This window comes from Punica granatum, chromosome 5, assembly GCF_007655135.1.
Source record: "Punica granatum isolate Tunisia-2019 chromosome 5, ASM765513v2, whole genome shotgun sequence".
Lineage (NCBI taxonomy): Eukaryota > Viridiplantae > Streptophyta > Magnoliopsida > Myrtales > Lythraceae > Punica > Punica granatum.
Window position 1 is genome coordinate 13850316 of NC_045131.1, and position 20090 is coordinate 13870405.

Consider the following 20090-nt stretch of genomic DNA (forward strand, 5'->3'; position numbering starts at 1 on the left):
GGCCAACCATTTAATCATGAGGCTGTTGTCCACTTCTGTGTCTTGTCTTCCATTTGGGAAGTTCCAGAGGTCGATCGCATTTATTTAATTATTAAGTCCATGAAGGACAATATGAATGGAAAACGAGATGAAAGGATCGATCGATGTCTTTTCTTATTATTGTATACCACGTCTACGGGGTATGGATTCCTTTTATGATTGAAAAAAAAAGAAGGAATGATCGTATGTACGTCATGTACGTAGCTAGAGAAAAACAATTGATGTCCATGCATCTGAATTATCAACATGAATTGGTTTTAGCGATTCGACGCTTGTTCCGTTTAAACAAGATCTCGAGTTTGAATTTTTGTGAATGTAAAAAATCCATACTGGAAAAATTTTATTTTTTAGTGAGCCGACTCGGCTCGTCTGAATTAATCGGGAGCCAATGGAATTTTCAGATATTATGATTTACACCAAAAAAAAAAGGGAATAGGGTAGAAGTTGGGGTAATATCAGTTTCCTAAAATGCCCGTACTGAAGTAACATAAATAATTACCAGCCATTCAATTAAGAAACAACAAATGACAAATTAGTAAAATTTCGGTAAAAAGAGAAATCTATGACCTAATATAATAATAGAAATAGCAAAGCTAAATAAAGAGGTACGAAAATCTCATTGACAAGAATTAAATCTGAAACCAGTTGGTTCCGGACGGCGACTTGTATCACTGCATCAAATTCCCATCCTTACAAATTAGTAAATTCATATATATCACTTTTAACTCTCAAATAACCCCCACTCTCACAGTTCTCTCCTTCTTTCTCTATTTCTCCTTTCTTTCTTTCTCTCCTCTATCTTCTCTCACGGTTATTCAACTCCCAATCTCCGAATCTCCCTTTTCCATCTCTCATTTTACAAATTCTTCTTTTCTATTTTGAATTATTTTGATTAATAAATCATAGCAAACAATCTACATACATATATATATATATTATAAAATTATAAAATAATTATATTTCAAAATTTTAGAGTATTAGAGAAAAAAATTACGGCAATCCGTGTGTAGCATGGGCATGCTTCTTGATATTCTTTATTCCTATAATGATATTCTTTATTCCTATAATAATTAATTAAGCGATTAATCTTAAGTACTGAATTTATCAACCTATTGACAATGCATAATATAGCTAGAGAGAGCATTGTCGACAGTACGTACTTGATAGAGAGCTGAACAATTTGGAAATCTACGAGAGTAGTGCTGGTCTAATATCCCTAGGCAAGGGACCATTTATCATGACTTCTCGAATCCCACAAGAGATAAATTTGTAATTAGTATGTGGATATTTTGCATTATTACTAGAACGCACATATTCTCTTTAATAATAACTAGTCACGTAGCCAGCGCGTTTTGCGAACGTTTATATTTTTAATTTTTGAGTAATATAATTTTAAATGGATTTGTAAAAATTAATATTTAAATCTAAAAGAAAACACAATCGAGTACTTTTGAGATAAAATGTGTTACGAAAAATATAGGTAGTTTTCGTAAAGATAGTTTGTCAAAATTTATATATATGTGTGTGTACGTGTGTATGGAAGATGTCAGGGATGCGTGAAATACCTTGGGTGGAATAGAGGCCTCAAAATTAATTTCTTAAATAATTCATTAATTTATTGAAGGTTTCCATTAAGCTTAGAAATTTGGTAACTTATCTCCTTGACTCCTTGTAATCATTTAATAAAATCGAGTAAAAATGTAAAGAAGGTTTTCAATACGCTTACATAGAAATTCTTCGTTGCTCCAATACACATACGTGAAGTTTCTTGTCGCCCGAGCAGAATCTACTCATAAACTCTTGTGGGAGAAGTCTAAATTACATAATATATAGATTATTCACCATTTTTAGAATTTTTAGCAATAACTAATTTTCAAATAATAATCCTTATATTAGACAAATTTTATATAGTTTAGTGAGAGTTTTGCTACTAATTCTCTTATTTAAAGTGCATCAAATATTTATGACTTGTTTGGTTTGCAAATGTGATTTTAAAATCATAACTTTAACCTAATTCTACTCACAACAAAACAAAATAACTCATACAAAGTCAAAGAGTGAGCCCCATTTATACCACTTTTTTCCACAACAAAACAAAATAAGTCATACAAAGTTAAAGGGTGAGTCTTATTTATACCACTCTTTTTCAAAATCAAAATCTGATTTTAAAATCATACATTGAAACCAAATGCAGCATTATTAATCATTAACAATAATTATGCAGATTCACTCAGATAATAAATGTAAGTATACAAACTTGATTTATAATTGTTTAATGATGCTTTATTATATCCTTATTTTAAGTTATTAAATTTTCATGTGACCCTAATTTCATGAAATTAGTCTCTTGTATTAATTTTTTTGAAAATTCTGTGTATGGGTAACTAACTATTTTATTTAATATGCCGAATATATTTATTTAACTATCAATATAATATGGAGATATATCAGGGATACAAGTTTCGTGTTTTACACACTTTTGGAATCATTGCTATTCAAACTCATTATTTTCACATGTAAAATTATATAGTTTATTTTATTTTATTCTATGTTATGTTATATTATATTATATATATTGTAATTATCCAAAAAATATATATTCTGTATATTGTAAATCTATGTAGATAGTATGTTCTGATAGTTTATATATATGTTTAATCAATTATTTTCAAGTATCACTTATTGTAACATCTATTTTCACATTTGTTCAATAGATTCTTTATTGTTTTAGAAAAAAATTTAAATATAATTAGTGCATTATCACATGTATTTAGTTCATATAAATAAATTTTATTTTGTACATTTTATAATGGTATTTTTGAAACTCTTCTTTTCCGATGTGGCTTCTAATACTAATATGTCTGCTCAATTGAATTTTTTCTAATATTTACATACTTATTTATTATTTTTAGAATTATGTTTATGAACAATAGTTATTATTGAGGGTAGTTAATATTACTATATAGATATAAATCCACTATCTTAATCATATTTAATATGAAAATTTGGACGAGTTTTTCTTCAATTTTTTCTTATTTTATATTGATTTTCTCCTTTTCTCAATTCAAGGAAGAATAATACATCCCAAACACTTCTAGTTTATTAAAAACATAAGAATACATATTACAAACTATTAGTAACACTTCTAATCAATTTTTTTGCTCAAATTCTATTCCTGTATACGTAGATAATTAAACATTTGTCTTGCCCGCTTTCTCTCAGAAGGGCCACGTGATTTACCCTTCTATTCAGTATATCGGAAACCCCTATTAGCGCTCTTAACAAATCCTTAACTCGATGTTAATTACGGTAGATCATAACCTTGACCAAATATTTTATCGATTTCAGTTCACCAATTTAATTCTTCGTTTTCTCAAAACTTAATTCCCTGGAGCGGATGTCATATGCAAGTATACATAAAATTATTTTATGCAAAACAGAGAGAGAGGTCATGGAGTCATTTGACATCCAGTCCTATGAAACAATCTAGAAGTTATATATGCATATTTATCCATGATTTATACATATATAGATGTGCAAATTATCTTGTTAGGTGACTTAGATATATGTTCCAAGTCTAATTAGAACAATTGCTTCTATATTAATATTTGATTCCAATCGGATCCATGAACCAATATGTATGTACATATATATATGTATATGTATGTACATATCAGCTAGTTTAATGCATGCCCTTATCCATTTATGATAAATATTAGTGAGAGGGCTTTCGAAGAAATGTCCATCGCCCCCACACTCTTTAAAGCAATGGGCCTTAGGGGTAGTTATTGAAGGTTTTGATTGCCAGCGGGGATGCGTCCCTTTCACTTCGATATCTATGGCTCGACCCTTCTAATTCACATATCTCTTACGATCCCTCCACGCAATTGGAGATGTAATTAAGTTAACGTTTTATATTGGGCTCGAGTCCTGATGAAATTTTTTTGTTTGTAACAGGCTGTTCGATGGGTGCATTCGATTTGATACTGGTCATAGACGTGGAATCTATATGACAAGGGATGGTCGAGCTTGGGGTGGGAGAACAAAGTATATATAAAAGTAAACCACGGGGGCAGAGTTTTCTTTGACATAGATCAAGTGACGAGGACCAAAATATTACGCAGTTCATGTAAAATTCAAATTACAAAAAATGTACAAAAATGTAAAATATGAATTTTGTACGAACTTTTTTTCAGTAATTATTATTATTATTCATTTATTATGTAATACATAATGGTATGGAATGATATTATTTTCACGGGCATAGTACGTGATTTTTATACTAGTAAGCATAAGCATAAATGTATGTGTCTATACATACATCTGGACTGATGCTAATTTTCGGTTCAATGTGGTCTTTGACAAAAACAGAAGCAAATTGGACAATGCCGCATCCATGGCTATCAGTTCTATCAAATCTATTTATGTACTAGAACTTGGCCAAGAGCAGGAAAAGGCTTGTAAACTCAGCCTTTTCCGGCTAAGCATCGCGAGCAGCAAAAAATTTCTGGCACACGATGTTGCCTGATATCAACAAGCTATTCTATTGTACTCAAAAGCCTTAGTCACGCTTGCGATACGAGATCATCCGAGACCACCACGCAAATATTTTTTTTTTTTGCGCAAGCAGTCAGTCAGATGACCCTTACATATCTCCAATCTGACTCCATTTGCCTCCATAACTGAAACGAAATCAGAAGCCGAGTGCCGCTAAGCTTAAGGAATCCAAACATTTCATAGCATGCTCTTGGCCAAATGAAGAAAACGCCAAGTTACCACAAAGATGAGAGGCTCAAGGTCAATGGGGTGCTTCGTAAGATGGAGCTGGTAGGAATAGAAATGGTGCATAAGAGGCATGTGCTACAGGGGTCGGGCTCGAGATCTGCGGGAATGGCATGGGCCATAAAATGCGGTATCTGCCAGAAGTAGAGAGCAGCAGAAGAATCATTGCATTGAGAGAAATCTCACCCAAAGCTGCAACCCATCTAAAACCCAATATGGACTAGTTGCCAAGCATGAAAGAAACACAACTTGACAACAAACTCTCGTACTCTTTACATGAAAGCACAAAAAAAACAATATAACAGCCTCCAAATCCAGTGAAAGTTCGGCCAATATAGTAAGCACATAAATCAAGAATAATTTGACTAAAAGAGAGTACCCGAGCAGTGGTGGAATGGCACCCACTATGGTCCCAACCCATGTGTTTACAGGGTGAATCTGCTTCAATGGAGTATAGACAAATGCATAAAGAATAAGATTTGATGCTGCAAGCCCAGCTGCCCAAATATTAGCCTGCAAGAACCTTGTAGAAGAGACATTAAATCAGATCCTAATTGGCATCACTAATAACTACATACCTCACGAGAAAATCAGTTCAGCACAGAAATGTCAAATGCAGGCAGAGAAAGCTGAGGCTGTGTTGCTTCAACAAAGAAGCTTCATTTTTTGTTTCTTTTATCTTCCCCTCTACTATTTTCAATTCTCTATATTATAAAGAAAAAAAGTCAAAATATATTTACATGCTAGATTATCTGATAATTCTATCTTTTTTCCCACAACTCCCCCTCCCTCTTTCAAAGAGAGACAGGCTCGCAGGCCAGGCAAACTACTTCATACTTGTGTCACATGCCAAACAGAGAATTAGATAAAGTGATTCTTTTTTTTCTTTTTTTGGTAATCAGTTTGAAATAAAAGATGGAAATGGAAAAACTAAACTACAAAAGTAGTTTTCTAATGCCTGTATAAATTTAGAAAAGAACTGAAAGTCCAAGCACACTAATTTTCATTTAGACCTGGTAAACATGATTTTCCTTCAATTTTTCTATAATTTCAAAGATTGCTGGAACAGGTGGTAATTTGTTCACCTTGTATGCCAATAAAGCAGTGCCAGCTATACCGACAGAGGATGCCCACACAATCGCATGATGTGCAGAAATCCTCCCTGAGGGGAGTGGTCTTTGCCTTGTTCTCTTCATTTTGGCATCATTATTTATCTCAAACACCTACTGCAACCAAAGGAAATGTAAGTTACGAAATATAGCTCACGTTTATTGTACTTTTTCTAACTCTGATATCAAAGGAGAATCTCTGGAAATGAGAAAACGAAGCGATAACATCTCTTTCCTGTTTTCTTTTCATTAACCAAAAAAGTGATACAGCATGGTACTGGACTGGAGCCTATCTAAACCAGTCATGGGACATGGAACATTTTGAGAGATTGGACTTTGTAAGTAAAAATACATAATGTTAATTTGGAAGATCAACTTCAGCCATCAACAAATCGTGGTTTGCCCATATTGGGAACTACAAATTGACATCTGTGTTTATCAATATCACTACCTAATCTACTGCCGCAAAAGCAATGGCCCCCTTCTATATATATAAAGATAAATAAATATATATATATATGTCACCAAATGCTTCCGTAGCAAGACCGAAGTAAAACATACACTGTGGCTCCAAAAAGCAAAATGACTATCTCTGGAAATAAGACATTGACAAGATCTATTTACTAATTTTCCAAAAGCTTATCTGGTATCAGACAATCAATTTAAAGCTATATCAATTTCCAGCCACCAGCTCCACATAAAACACCTCTCTTTGGGATTTTGTGAATTCAATTTAAAGCCACCGAATGGCACAAATCTCCTATGGAGCTAACTCCATAACAACATAACACAGCAGAAGAAGAAAAGAGTTTCTGCTAAACCATGATATCGATTTTGCTACATTGTTGATGGTAAACAACTCGATTTAGATTGGAACAGTGTTACAATTGAATAACTAACCAGATTTAAGGAGTTTGCAGCCCATCATAGTTCCACCACAAGTGCAACAAAGTCCTGCAACATCAACAGCACTCCCACTACCAAGGATAAACCCAGTTCCAGATGTAGCAACCACTAGCATGCTTGAATAGGGCAATATATATATATATATATATATACATATTATCAGATTCACATTTGTGTAATGGAAACCTCGGAACTTACGCACAATTCTAGCACCACTCAACAGCAACAAATAAGATACGAACACTGATCTAAACTACAAACAGAGAAGTATATCCTATGAATAACATCCAATAGGTTTCTTCGAGACAATAGTTGTTTAGCCATGCCATTCGGGTTTCACCTCAAAAGTGGTATCGTATATCAGTAGAAAGACATAGCTCATAACGTATCTCCAACTAGAAGTTCCAAACTTGCACATTACAAAAGCATATTCTGCTCAAAGTGTGAACTTACTGAGCATAAAACCACGGGATTTGAAAGCACAACTAAGCTAAAATTGAAGAGAATCGTAAGTGCAATTGATGCGTAAGTCTTCAATTCCCAATATACCGACCTAAACCGAAAAAATCCAAAGTTGCAGACACCATACAAAACAGGGGCCAAAATTGTTGGTGTTTCCAGCAAAATTGTTGGAATGACAATAAGAGCGTGAATGAAGAAGTTTTCGGATGGAAATGGGAACAGTAAGAATGAGTGAGTCGAGTGAGAACTCAATTCCGACCTGAGACGAGTTTTGATAACTCCCAGTAGCAATGTCTGTAGTGACGAGCCAAGTCCGCAAAGTTTGAAGATGCGAGAGAAGAGAGATCAAAGGCGGCAGCAGCAGCCGCAGAAGAGGATGCGAAAGCCCCAAATCCGTCGGAGTCGCCGCCACTCAATCCTAATAATCCCAACTCCAGTGGATGTGAAGTGGAAGGTGGTGGCGGCGGCGGCGGTGGCTGTGATGTTGTCGGGATCGAAGCAGATGGGGATGCTGTAGACGACAAGCACTGAAAGCGGGGAAGCGGCGGCCCTAAGACTTCGTCGGCGGAGCTATGGGATAGGCTGCTGGTGATGAGAGCGATGGCAAGAAAAGCTTCTTCGAGGAGCATGTAGTTAAGGACCTTCACATCGTTCAAATGGCGGCTGCTGCAATTCTTTATGCAGTTTTTAGGCAAATTAGGAAAAAGGGACAAAACATTGAACCAGATGGAAATAAATATTACAACCATGCTCTTCAGTCCTCACCTCTAATTCTTTTACGAGTAAATTCACAATTTGGTCCCTGAAAATACTTCGCTAGAGAAATTGATGCAGATATCAAATTGATCTCGCTGTTTGAAACGTTGATATAGTTTAGTCTTTCCATCCATATTTTCATCTAGTTCCCGACCGAAAATAATAACATGGCAAATTATTTGCTTATTTGACCCATTAAGAGCCACGTTGGCTACAATAATATAAAAAAAAATGATGTTATTTTTTTTCTCAATTCCTTTTAAAATTAAAATAAACTTTTTTTTTTGGGAAATGGGGGTCGATCTGCCTCCCCTTAGTAGAGGAGAGAGAGGTGGAAAGGGATAGATCGGCGGCCCCCCAACTAGCAACTATGAGGGTGGTTGTCGGAAGGGGAGGCCTAATCTGTCTCCCCGCCCCCTCTCACAGAGACAAACGACTAGTTACAATTAGAAAGAGAGAGGGGTAGATGCAGGGCCCTTCGAGGCGAGGTCGTCGGTCGGGGGATGCTCTGATCTTCCCCCTCCTCTGATTGTCTTTACTTCTCTCTACTTGTTACAAGTAGAGAGAGAAAGGGTTGGGAGGCAAATCGAGGCTCCTCCTTCCGATGACTTTCCCTGCAAGCGAGCTCGCCGATCGAGAGGGCCTTCCATCTACCCCTCTCCTCTCTCTTTTGGACTAGAAGAGAGAGAAAGGGGAAAGGGCAAATCTACCTCTCTTTCTCTCTCTCTCTTTCTACTAGCTACCAGTGGGGAGAGAGAGAGGGGCCTGGAAGCGAATCGGGCTCCCTTTTCAACAGCATCTCCCTAGGCGAGGTTGCTAGTCGGGGGGCCTCTGATCTGCTCCTACCCCTCTCCCCCAACCCTAGTTTCAAAAAATTTAGTAGTTCTTTTTTTAAAAAAAATTAAAAGTAATTGAGAACAAAAATGATGTTTTTTGGGATCCTTATAGCTAGCTTGGCTCTTATGGGGCCAGATCAACATATAACATGTCATGTTATCATTTTACATCAGGAACTAGATGAAAATATGGATGGAATGATTGATTTGTACAAACATTTCAGATGGCGAGATCAATTTGTACACTTAATATCTTTCTGGGACCAATTTCTCTAGCGAAGTATCTTTTAGCGACCAAATTGTGAATGTACTCTTTTTTTGAAAAAGTGTTGAATTTTATTAGCTCAAAATCTCAACATATACATCAACTACTAAATCAAAGAAATCCCAAAGCGGATCTCAAGCAGGGACAAGTACCACCTGACGATCTCAACTTGTTTAACAGAGTGACTCAAAGAGGCATTCAACCTGATATTGTCATTTACAACTCCCTAATTCACAGTCTTTTTTGTGCAGCTCGGTGGAAGAAGGCAACCGCTCTTTTATATAAGATGGGTGATTGGGGTGTCAAACCAAATACATTCACATACAACTCCCTGATTCACTGTGTCTAGGCATGGTCTGTGGCGAGAAGTCGACCTCCTCTTGAAGCAAATGGCGATTGAAGGCATCCACCCTGGTGCCATCACTTATAATTCTCTCACTAGGACTCGGTGCAATTTGGGGCATGGGAGGAAGTGAAGATGCTATTCGGTGAGATGGTGCATGGGGGAATAATGCTAGATGTCAATAGCTTCACCATTTTGGTGGATGCATTATGTAGGGAAGGGTTTGATCACGAAGCTAGAAGCTTTGTTGGATATATGGAGTGCAGAGGCCTAGTTCGTAACATAGTCACCTACAATTCACTGACCTTTGGTTTATGCCTTAATAATCGCGTGCATGATGCTATTGAATTATTTCGTCTGATGGCTAAGAGGGGCTGCCTCCTAATGTGGTCACTCATAGTACATTGATCGATGGGTACTGCAAAGCCACGAGTCAACAAAGCGTGGGACCTATATCAAGAAATGGTTGGTAGGCTTGGTTCCTAATGTTATGACATATAGTGCTCTTATCAATGGTCTTTGTCGCGTTCGGAATTTTGGTGATGCAGAGCTGCTGCTCGAGAAGATGCAAGCTGCTAGGCAACGACCAAAGCTTTGCACTTTTGCTGGTATGTTGGAAGGCTTGTGTCCAGTGAAAGAAATAGACCGGGTAATGGCTCTATTTCAGTGTATGGAAAAGCATGAGTTGGAGCCGGATAACACAATCTACAATATCCTCATCGATGGCATGTGTAAAACCGGGAAGCTCAAGTCTGCAAAAGGAATTTTTGATAGGGTGTGCAACCTGATGTCCTGACCTTCAACACAGTGATTAATAGGTTTTCCTACGCTGGTCATATGGCTGAAGCCTGTCAATTGTTTGATGAGATGGAAGAGAGAGGATATGATCCTAATGCTAGCACATACAATATAACAATGGTTAGAGGACTTATCAACAAGGTTGTCAAGATAGCTTGCGATAATGCTATCTCATGATCTTGCACTCGGCCACCTATCCCGATCTGGTCGATCTCAACCGAAAGAGCTAAAAGGTAAGATACTTCTAAAATAGCTAATTGGATCATAGGATAACATATAGTTTTGATCCAACTGATTCTAGCCCATGCATCTTTGGGTGATTTTAAAGTAATTTAGGGTCGAGCAAACCCCATTTTCTAGTCGAGATTTTGGCCCATTCGATGACATATGACTGCAATGATGATGAAGATCTCCACGATGATTTAAATGAAATATGATTTTATTTTTATTTTTAATTTTATTCTTTATTTCTATTATGATATCGTGATTTAAAAACAGAATTCCTTTCTTTTTGTTTTTTTTTCATTTTCAAAATACTTCATGATCAAGGATAAACTGATGTTCAAGCGAGAACTGATAAGCTAATAGCTCGAGGTCACACTTCAAAAAAAAAAGGAGGGGGGAAGAAGAGTAAAGCCTACAGATGAATTTGGACCAATTTTGTGGGGACGATGCACGGACATCTCTAAACTCATTACAAAATATCACAAGATATTAGACATGCCATTCACTTCATCAAGCAGATTAGAGAGTACACCACAAATTTATTCTACTTTACAGTAGTTTTTTTTTTTTTTTTTGTATTCTTGAGTAGTAGTCCTACTATTATTTCAAGTCGTGACAGAATGGGCGGAATTGGGGATTCAGATTATCAATTCAAGAGACGGATTAAAACTTGGCATGTCTGCCAAGTATTCAATAAGGTGACCCACCTGTACACATAGAAATTGTGACGTTCAATCGCTCTGTATCTACCAAGGGGTGGCATCAACTGCAAAATGTTAAATGCCCCAGGTGAGATGGGATAAGTATTATTAAAAAGGGTTAGGAAATAAAGATGAAGAAAATACCCGACTGCGTATGGCTAGAACCCATGCAACTGCTGCAAAGAAAACCCTTCTCCATCTATATTTGGTATACTCGTCCTATTGTGAGTGAGTTAAAATCCTGTTTCATTCTATCATAAAGCAAATGTAATAGGCTTAATTGAAAAGGTTATCCTACTGAAGAGTTCAGTTTTCGGGCCATCACACTGATCGAGCCACTCAGCTAGTTTGAACAACTGCTTAGGGCATTTATGAGCAAGAAGTCCAGAAAGGAGAAGCAAAATCGATATTGCACCAACCATGTGACTGGCAATGATGATTTAAATGACATATGATATGAGGACAAGTAAAATCGATCCTACCCATGCATCTTTGGGTGACTCTAAAATAATTTTGGGTCAAGCGAACCTTATTTTCCGCCGAGATTTTGCTAGTTTCACGGGGCGCAACGGAAGCGAAAAGGAACAGAAATTCAAAATTTCCTACCCGTGAAACTAATCCCAAGACCTACTAGTAGAATAAGAGTAAATAAAAGCGTACCTGGAATATTTAAAATTGTCGACCGAGCGTCCCACGCGTGACGCCTCTACCGGTATCCACACCGATTTTGTCGACGAATCTTCGATATCGGCGGTGCTAGCGACCAACACTCGAAAGAAACACCGATGCGATACCCGAATTTTTCAGACTAACGGACCTAATTTGAATTGAACAATTCAACTCAAATTTTTATATATATATATACTCACATATATACATATAAAGCATACACACACATACTTGAATCCATCCCCTTCTACTGCTTTTATAAGCAAATGGGGAGGCAAATTCTTTTCCCATGACCGATGTGGGATAAGGAAAATCAAGGCTCCAAGTGACATGTGTAAGTCTAGGTGACATTGAACTATTGGCCAATGTGTCACCGTATTAATCGTGCATCAGATTGGTCAATTTAATCTAATAAATTGAGTCTAATTAATCTACAAATTTAATCTCATTAAATATCCGATTAATTAGTCGCACCATAAATCATCTAATCTCTATTAGACGAATTTATTGTTTCAAAATATCCCATCGATTTAGTCGTCGTGTGTGACCCTGTAGGTTCCCAATTACGTTGACAGTAATATCGAAATCTCTATTTCAATATTACAAACAGTGAGCGAAATCTAGCAATGCATCACTGTTACTCAAGTAATTGGAAAGTCAATTTCTCGATGAACCTCGTGACCTATATTACCGTGTAATATAATCAATTGTCCTCTATATCTCTATTGAGCCCAAGGCATGGTCGATGACATCCTTGTATAGCTCAATATCTCTCTTTCTTGGTTTACCAGGTAAGTCTATCAGAACAAATGAGTTCGATATCGGTATATCGACTCATTTGGGTATGCATACACTTTTAGACTTAACCACCAAGTGGCCGTGAGATATTGCTCCTGTTTCGTAGGAGGGACAAATCCTATCTTAGTCACTCACATTCCTCTCCATGCTCTGTGATATACCCAATAACTGTCTTTATAACCACCCTGTTATGATGGCGTTTGACAGTATCAAAGCATATGACATTACATGTAGAAATTCATGGTGACCTCAAGTCAAAGAACTATTACACTATAGTCACTTTAAGATATGCTAATGACAGTCACGTAACAACCCATGTAGCAATCTCATGGCGGGTCAGTCCAATACACATTACTCTTAATGTATACATGTGGTGTGACTTGATATCTCCATATCCATGACCTGTGAGACTTGGTCATCAATCAACACCCACACTAGTCTAACCGTATTATCGTTATCCTAATTAACGATAATACTTTGACTAGGGACATTTAGGAATAATGTTCGGTAATTATAGGATCTCATAATCAAGTCACACTTGATGCCTATTGAACCTACTATTCCAAGGACATTATTGTGTAAAATCATATTTTAGCGCAATCTACACAATAACATAAATGCCTCGTAATATAATGAAATACATGTCATATTACAGAACTGATGATAGATTACCTCTAGGGTATACACTAATTTCTAACAGATTTCAGCCTGTTCGATGAACATATGATGGTAATGATGAAGAAGATCTACACGATGATTTAAATGACATATGATTTTTTTAAAATTTTTGTTTTTAAAAATGATTCGTTATTTCTTTTATGATACTGTGATTTGTGTGAACTGTCATTTGTTTTTTGGTAACTCTGATTTATGCAATTTTATTAACTCTTTTGTGATTGGTAATTTTCGAAAATTGAAATCGGATGAATGGTGATCGATTTTTGAATAGCGAGTAAAAGTTATAAATAACAAACTCATAAGTAAGTATACATTCATATTTTTGTTTATATTTTTTCATTATAGGTATGATTCTATGATTCTCGATCCGATCCTGCGATCTTCGATCCCACGACCCCCTATGATCCTAAGTAGGATCGTACAATGGCCAAACGTTTCTCTTGTTTATTTATTTGTTACATATTACATAATTGCATACGGAATGATGTCAATTTTCGGTTCAATGTGGTCTATGGCAATAACAGAAGCAAAACCGGACAATGTCTCGTCGATGGTTATCAGTTTCTCAAATCTATCTATTTATTCATTGCAACACTAGAACTTGGCCGAGAGCCGGAAGTGGATTGCAAACTTGCCACGTCGGAGCCACGTCAGCACGGCCGTTAGATATCGACGAAAAAAATAACGCCGAGATAGATTTGATACAAAAAGTAAACCATGTGATAGATTTAACAAAAAAAGAGCATATAATAGATTTGATAAAACGGGCAAACCATGAGCCATTTTAGGTAAATACCCCTAACCCTAATAACAACAATAATAATAATCTATATATAATATATAATTATTGGGGACAAAAATAATGGTAATAATAATAGCTTTCATTAGATTCACATGGAAGCAAGTGGAATAAGTGCGAGGGACAAAAATAATGATGACAATAATTGCAATTGAGAAAAATAGTAATAATTAATCTTATTATAAATCAAATGTTTTAATAACTGAAGATAAAATAATAATAATTATTATAATTATTATAAATCAACTGTTTTCGAGGTTTTAATAACTTGAGAGAAAGATGATAATATTAATTATTATTATTATAAATCAAATGTTTTCACAACTTACACCAAATGGGATAATTGCTATGAACAAAAATAGTTGTAATAATAATAGCTTTCACTAAATCGATATATAATATATAATTATTGAGGAGATTGTGGTTGCATGTCATTTGTCCAAAAGCTTTAATGGAAGCTTCTCATTCACCGACTCTTCGTATATCCAAAAGCTTTCATAACTCCCACAAGAAAGAATAAATATTATTACTAATCATCATCATCATTATTGTTTTTGTCCAAAAAGAATAATAAAATCTACATATTATAATAATAATAATATGTGGGGACAAAAATAATAGTAATAGTAATAACTTCCACTAGATTCACATGAAGCAAATGGGATACTTACTGGGATAAAAATAATAATAACAATAATTACTATAAAGAAAAATATTAATGATTAAAATTATTATAAATCAAATGTTTTCATAACTTTCACCCGATGGGATAAATGCTAGAGATGAAAGTAATAGTAGTAAGAATAATAATAATAATAATAATTTTCAGTAAAAAGAATACTATTTCTATTATTTCTATTATGTTATCATCATCATCATCAATATCATCATCGTCATCATCAAATGTTTACTTAACTTTCACCAAATGGGATAATTGTTGGGGACAAAAATCTTAAATAAATATATATATATATATATTGTATAAAAAATCATGATTTGAAAAAATAATATTATAAATTAAATATTGGAAATTTTCAAAATTTTAAATCAAAACTTCATTACAAGAAGTCATTTTAAATAGACAATTTTTTTATAAAATTGTTCGAAAATGATTCAATTTTAACACCCTAGGTAAAATAGTATACTTTTAAGTTACAATTTAATTAAGAAATAATTAAAAAAATAAGGATGAACAAAAATCATTATAAGTTAACAATAGAGAAATTTCTTCAAAATGGCTAAGAGTAAATCCCGCGCAACGCGAAGGCTGATAGGCTAGTAATAATAATAATTTTGATTTGACGGTTACAAATGCATGATGCGCTTCCATTCTGCCAAGTAGGAGTACGTGATGGAGTTCACTTATGGACAAAGAAATCATATTATATATATATATATATATATATTCATTAAACATAAAATATAGCCATTAAAAACATCAAATATATATAATAATTACAATTTAACAGTTACGAATGCATGATATATTACTATATACTGAATATTATTAATTACTAATCAAGAAATATTAAGTAATATATTAAATATGGTCATTAAAAGTTATTAAATATAAAATAATAGTAATTGTAATTAAAGTAATTAATTGAATTTAATTAAATATTATTAATTATTAATTTAGAAATATTAACTAACAAATTAAATATAGTCATTTAAATTATTAGATATATAATAATTGTCATTAAATAGTTACAAATGCACAAGACATTTACGTTCGATCAAATGAAAGTACGTGGTTGAGTTGCTGCAAGACAAAGAAATTATATATTGCTAGGCGAAAGACCTGCGTATATGCGTGGATTAGAATTACTGTTATAATTAACAAATGATTGATGATCACCATTGAAAAAGCTAACGACATATATAACATAACAATTCTTTCATTAGAACCTCTCTAAGAGTGAATCTTTTTTTGTTCTCATGCACATCTTTAACATTTGATGAATGCAGCCCCTCACCTCGAGATGTTAAATAAGCTCCATGCTCAATCTCAATGTGTCAACAGCCATAGTAGTCCTCTTTAATTCAAGAACCTCTGTGATGTAATTCATTGCATTAAACTAACTAAAAGCAACAATATGTACTATATATGTCCCATGTTTCTTTAGTGTATCACTGTATCTTCTTCCAGTAATATAAAGATGATCAATTGTCCAAAACAAAAATCTTGGTTTATATTCTTCATACAAAATCATCTCCCACTAATACTTACATAATTCACTTACCACACGAAGCTGAGCAACTTCATGGTTCCAAGAGAGCCCACCTTCATAACATTTGTTCTGGATGGTTGATTACATAACATAAAAATTCAAAATTGTGTTATTTCCCTATGAATATGAAGCTCAATCAAGCCTCAATAATCAAATTCATCATATCATAAATACACATTATAAATATAATTTATGATCTTCTAAGAGTGTGAGTCTTTTCGATATCTAGAAATGAGGTGGTAGCACAACATCGCACCAGTTGTCATATCTTAGGTCCTGTTTGGCAATGGAGTAAAACTCTATTTAACTCAATTCTAAACTTTTTAAAATTTCAAAACAACCCAAATTTTTTTAAAATTTTTAATTTTGCCCCACCTCCTTCTCTCTCGTCTAGTTCACTATTCATCGTCTTCCTCCTCCCCCTCCACTGTTCATCAATCCCTCCCGTTCGACCTCTCTTTCGCTCTCTTCATCTCAATATCTCAACAGAGCCCCAGATGCGTGGACGAGAAGGGTTCATTCTAGTTGAAGGAGGTGAAGGGCCCGCAGAATGAATAGTGGATGAAGAGGAGGAAGACGATGAATAGTGACCTGGAGGAGAGAGAAGGGGTGGGGCAAAATTGAAAAATTTTATAAATTTTGGGTCGTTTTGAAATTTTAAAAAGTTTAGAGTTAAGTTAAACAGAGTTTTACTCCGTTGCCAAACAGGACCTTAATTGGTGTTGATCCAAAAAGTCACGCAACCAAAGGCCTTCTTAATCCTATATGGTGCACCCCGATGTGTTGTCTTAGCCTTTATAATTGTACTAGAGGTAATCCACGATACAATTAAAAGTAACTTTTAAGCAAATTCTTCAATTTGTTAAGTTTCGGTATTAATCTCGTCATTCCAATTTATTATATCCATTTATTTCCTAAGTTTTTAACCTCAATCACTACATCGGATCCTTTATCACAAAAAAAATTATAACTTTTGATAAATAAAAAATTAGAACCCCCGTTCGCGGAGAAAGAAAAGAAAGGCACGTTCTTTTATTTATCTAGTTTTTTTGGATGCGGTCGTTTGATAATGGGGAGAGAAACATATTGAGAGAAAGTAGGGACGTTGGAGAGAGATAGTTGGTGGTTATTTTTCAAAATTACTTTTTTGGCTCTAATTCAATGGCCATTATTTATTGAATTGTAGAAAGTATGGGTATTTTTGTCAACTGAAAGTGAGACAAAACACTCTCATCTCTGGCTTAATATGTCAGTATGGATATAGATGCTGGCTCGTTCGGTTTGTAATTATAATTTTAAAATCATAACTTAACTTAATTTTATCCACAAACAAACAAAATAACTCATTAAAAGTCAAATAGGGGACCCCCATATATAAACATCTATACCACTCCATTATAATACAACTCCATTATAATAAATCAACAACACCATCACTCCATTTTGTCCTTTTCAAAATCAAAATCTCATTTTAAATCCATTTTGTTCTTTTCAAAATCAAAATCTCATTTTTAAATGTTACTGTCAAACTAAACGTAGCTAACCTCTCACACCTTCATCATTTAATTTTGCAGTTAATATTATGACGATTATGATTTTTAAAAGAAAGGTGTAGCGTAGTGATATACGTCCTCATCTGTTGACTTAGAGGTCGCGAGTTTGATACCTAGTAGGACTAACAGTACTCCTTTATCAGTTATTTAGGATTTTTATTTTATTGTATTAGGTCTTAGACCTCCTTTGTAAATATATGTATATTCTAATATAACGATTATTAGAATTGAAAAGGAAATGACATTGAATAGTATATTCAATATGTGGTTAACTAGATTATTGAATCAATGCATTTTGTAAAAATAAATTATTATGAAACATTAGATATTAAGACAATTATTAATATTGATTTACAGTTTATATTAATATATAGAAATAGGAAAATTATTCTTATACTATATAAACTTTAATAAGATAAATGTCATACTCAAGTTAGATAATATTAATTAAAGAGCTCATAAACAAATAATCCATGTAATCGACATGATCTCAATTCTCTATTCAATTTATAAGAAAATAGTTATAAAACCCACAAAAAAAATTCCTAGCTAGTTTATTATTAATGAAAGATTAATAATCATAGATTCTATAAAACTTTAACATTAAGTATTCGTAATTGTCTTTTCTTTACTGATATTTCATATATATATATATATATATATATATTAAGTTTTGTGAAATGACTAATCACTTCGATGAGATTTACTTAATTTAACTTTTATAAGGCTATTAATGATTATTAAAATTAATTAAGTAAAGTTTAATAATTCTTAACGTCTCTAAAATTGTTTATATATATGTATTTACCAATAAAATAGTAATTGTTTATAAAATAACAATAAGTGATAATAATTCTTCTTTAATATTTTTTGAATAAATTTTCTTTGATTACAATAATAATTAATATTATTCAATTTCTATATGACATATTAATTGATTAAACATTTACGGTTATTCTCCTATTTAATAGGGTGTGATACAACTTTATATTTGTTAATTTTTTTGGATATATTTTTCTTTAATTACAATAATAATTAATATTTTTCAATTTTGATATAATATACTAATTGATTATAAATTTACGAGTCTACCCATATTTAATAGGGTGGATACAACTTTATATATATATATATATATATTGATCATATTGGTTCTTACAATCAAAATTTAATATGTATTAAGATTGCAAAAAATAATTATAAGTTTGTTGTTTCAGCAAGTCACTCATGACTCAGATCAATTCTATTTTTTGAAGCTTCAGGTCGATTTGATTTAGGGAAAAAGAAGAAGAAGAAGAAGAATTATGATCGTTGCTCCATTCCAGGCCCAAACCCAAGCCTCAGACCAGCCCACCCCTTCCTTTTTTACTTTTCTCCCATTCCATCTGAAACCCTCTGGATTGTGGTGTATGGAGGGGTGGGGTTTAAAGGGATTGGGTGGTATGGGGTGGGATAGAATTGGGAAGGGTTCCAAATTTCATGCTTTGATAGCATTAGTAAGGAGTGGGGTGGGGTGGGGAGGGGAAGAATTGAAATCTCATGTTTGGAAAGCATTAGTAAGAGATGGGGTGGGGAAGGTTATATTGCATAAAAGACTAAAATAGCCTTATATGACTTGTGACTTTAAAAAAAATAAGGGTATAAATGTTTTTGCCATTATAATTAGAAGAAGAAAAAAAAACACCTCTTGATGGAATGAGAAAATGAGATTTTATTCTTTAGAGGGGTTTGGTGGGGTTTGAAACCCCCACAAAATCCCTCCCCTTCTTTAGAAAACACATCGCCAAACATGGGATTTGGAGCCCCACCCATCCTACCCTTCCAAATCCCACAAAATAAACATAGCCTTAGTTGGAATTGATGATTGACATAGACGCTTTGGAAGCGGCCGCCCCTCCCAGTGACTGAATGGTGGGGTAAGGTGGCGTTCCAAATTCCATGTTGGCAATATGCTTTTTTAAAGAGGAGGAGGGGTCGGTGGTAGGGGTGAAAAGTAAACTGAATCAACCCAAGAGCCGACCCAACCCAACATAACCCGACCCCGGAAACCCGTTTTCAAATTTGGACTGTTCAAGCCCCTCTTATTGGTTCTCGGTTCAATCACCGAACTGACCCGACAAATCCAATGGGGAACCAAATT

General features: G+C 34.2%; 2 protein-coding genes across 2 annotated transcripts; both read right to left on the reverse strand.

The window, feature by feature from the left end:
- Positions 1–4337: 4337 nt before the first annotated feature.
- Positions 4338–8080, reverse strand: LOC116209593 (protoheme IX farnesyltransferase, mitochondrial-like). The gene is made up of 6 exons (XM_031543281.1): positions 8064–8080; positions 7558–7972; positions 6831–6884; positions 5907–6047; positions 5201–5344; positions 4338–4955 (listed from the first exon to the last, which is right to left on the reverse strand). Exons 2-4 carry the CDS (start codon positions 7925–7927, stop codon positions 6037–6039), a joined length of 435 nt encoding a protein of 144 aa, XP_031399141.1. The 5' UTR covers positions 7928–7972; positions 8064–8080; the 3' UTR covers positions 4338–4955; positions 5201–5344; positions 5907–6036.
- On the reverse strand, positions 4838–6017 carry LOC116208996 (protoheme IX farnesyltransferase, mitochondrial-like). The gene is made up of 3 exons (XM_031542571.1): positions 5835–6017; positions 5201–5334; positions 4838–5024 (listed from the first exon to the last, which is right to left on the reverse strand). The coding sequence occupies exons 1-3, from the start codon at positions 6015–6017 to the stop codon at positions 4838–4840; spliced, it is 504 nt and encodes a 167-aa protein (XP_031398431.1).
- Positions 8081–20090: the final 12010 nt, after the last annotated feature.

Bases quoted from the DNA above. Each gene is read 5' to 3' on its own strand.
- LOC116209593 (XM_031543281.1), bottom strand. From the start codon at position 7,927: ATGCTCCTCGAAGAAGCTTTTCTTGCCATCGCTCTCATCACCAGCAGC. The intron at 6,885-7,557 runs GTCGGAATTGAG...TTGATGTTGCAG, and splicing joins GTTATCAAAACTCGTCTCAG to GACTTTGTTGCACTTGTGGT.
- LOC116208996 (XM_031542571.1), bottom strand. From the start codon at position 6,017: ATGAAGAGAACAAGGCAAAGACCACTCCCCTCAGGGAGGATTTCTGCA. The intron at 5,335-5,834 runs GTCTAAATGAAA...AGGTTCTTGCAG, and splicing joins AGGAAAATCATGTTTACCAG to GCTAATATTTGGGCAGCTGG. The intron at 5,025-5,200 runs GTACTCTCTTTT...ATTGGGTTTTAG, and splicing joins GCCATTCCACCACTGCTCGG to ATGGGTTGCAGCTTTGGGTG.